Source organism: Cyprinodon variegatus, unplaced genomic scaffold, assembly GCF_000732505.1.
Source record: "Cyprinodon variegatus isolate N-32 unplaced genomic scaffold, C_variegatus-1.0 Scaffold1543, whole genome shotgun sequence".
NCBI lineage: Eukaryota > Metazoa > Chordata > Actinopteri > Cyprinodontiformes > Cyprinodontidae > Cyprinodon > Cyprinodon variegatus.
The window spans coordinates 7,872-9,808 of NW_015151996.1; the positions used below are offsets into that span (position 1 = coordinate 7,872).

General features: G+C 42.2%; 1 protein-coding gene across 1 annotated transcript in view; it reads right to left on the reverse strand.

Annotated features, from left to right (window-relative positions):
* The window catches only part of taf8 (TATA-box binding protein associated factor 8), an 8,543-nt gene that overhangs the window by 3,593 nt on the left and 3,013 nt on the right, over positions 1–1,937 (reverse strand). Inside the window, exons 3-7 of the mRNA XM_015403687.1 lie at positions 1,588–1,686; positions 1,439–1,501; positions 614–738; positions 373–520; positions 159–301 (exon numbers count right to left, since the gene is read on the reverse strand). Of these exons, the coding sequence (XP_015259173.1) occupies positions 159–301; positions 373–520; positions 614–738; positions 1,439–1,501; positions 1,588–1,686 (578 nt within the window). The remainder of the gene's footprint in view (positions 1–158; positions 302–372; positions 521–613; positions 739–1,438; positions 1,502–1,587; positions 1,687–1,937) is intronic.

Genomic DNA, 1,937 nt, shown 5'->3' on the forward strand with positions numbered 1-1,937 from the left:
AATACCAATTAAGGCCTTTTAAGACTTTTTAAGGACCCGCAGGAACCCTGTACGAGAACAAAAGTGGAAGAGAAACTATTCTCTTAAAAAAAAAATAAAAAATGCCTCAAACTAAAATCCAGGAGAAGTGTCATCTGACGCCAGAGGTGAGGACCTACATTGATAACGTTCCCGGCTGCGTTCTCGCTGTCCGTCTGGTCGTCCTGCTCCGAGGAGTCCGTCTCCTCCAGACTCTGCAGTTCCAGCTCTGAGGGAAGGAGGGCGCTAAGGTACGGGATGGCACTGGGCCGCGCAGCGATCACTGAGAGCAGAGACAGGGGATGTTACACTGTGGAAGGTTACACAGAGTTCAGCATCATCAGCATCACTAACATGGAAACGCAGAGACGTCGTCTTTGAAGAGGCTTTGAGTTTCTCCGGTTTTGGCCATGAAACGCGTCAGGGCTCGTTCCACGTCTCTCCTCTGGGTGGCTGCCTTTTCTCTCACCACCTGGTAGTCTGAGACGGGCTCCCTGAACGTCTGCAACAAATCAACACACAGATCGGTACAGTTTCCCTCAGAGAGACCAACAAAGTCATTTGTTTTGTTCCAGGAATCTGGTTTGTGACTCACAGGCGTTTTGATGTAGGTGTGAGGATCGGGGAACTCTGGGAAGTGGCAGGGAATGTGAGACGGATGAGTCCGTTTCTGTCCGGCAGACAGAGACTTGGGCGTAACGGGAGCATTGGTAACCGGAGCTGAAAGTCAGAAAGTTGATCCATTTTATACAATTTAGAATCAATTAACCCTTTATAGGGCAAGTTAGCATCGTTTGATCACTTGCATACCCCTAACAAATGGGGAAAAAGCTAGTTTAAAAGTTAAAAAGTAAAGTTTAAAAGTTAATAAGCCTAGTTAACAATTATATTTAGGTAAATACAATAAAAAATGTCAGTGCCAGTATCAGCATTAATGCCTCTAAGGTTAAGTTGGACCAAAAAATGTTTTTCTTTCACTCTCAGAGTGTTTTTCTCGAATTTCTTATAGAAGCACTTTTGTTATTTTTCTTAATATATTCAGGTAAGTTGGCGTTTCTTGTTATTACATTGACATTCATTGCCAGCGAGGGGTTAGACCAGCTTTTATTGCCAATTAGGAGGGAACCAAATGGCAACTGCTAGCTGGTTTAAGTGGGACGGAGCTTATTTGTAAATGTGTGATTCCTATTAAAATTTTTTGCAAATGTGTAACTTGTATCCATAACTGTTAAACTTGTTAATGTTTGAATGTGATAACAAGAGAGAACAGTTAAAAAATATCAAATTGATGCAAATTGGTTTATCTACATTTAAAAATTCACAAACGCACACAGTATTACAGAGAAACCTATATAAAAATATTTAAAATAAACGACTTCCTGACAGAGAACTGAAAGGTGTGGCAGAACGCTTTACTTACGCGCCGTAATGACCATCCTCTGAGACCGCTTGGCGTACACAGGCAGGGTGTCAACATTGAAACCTTTAGAAACACAAACCATTTAGAATCAGATGTGAGTCTGACAGCAACAACATGGACGGCATTCGCCAGCGGACTTCTGGTCGTACCCATCTCGATGAGAGTCACCACAGTGTCAGAGAGCGTCGGGACGCTCCTCGCAGTGTGTTCACAGTAGGTTTTAGCACATCGACCCATTTCTGTAATGTCTAAAGAAAAACAAAGACAAATATTAATTTTTTTCTTTTTTACCACAAAAAGTCATAAAATCCAACAATTATAAATGAATTATTTAGGAGAGGTGGCTGGACTTTAAGCCTTGTGAGGGTTTCCCTTTGTAAAGCCGCGAGCAACCTGAGTCCACTTTGACCTCCTGCCCAGTTTGATGCTGCTGCTAGGGCTGCAACTAACGATTATTTTAAAAATCGATGAATCGGCCGATTATTTTTTCGATTAATCG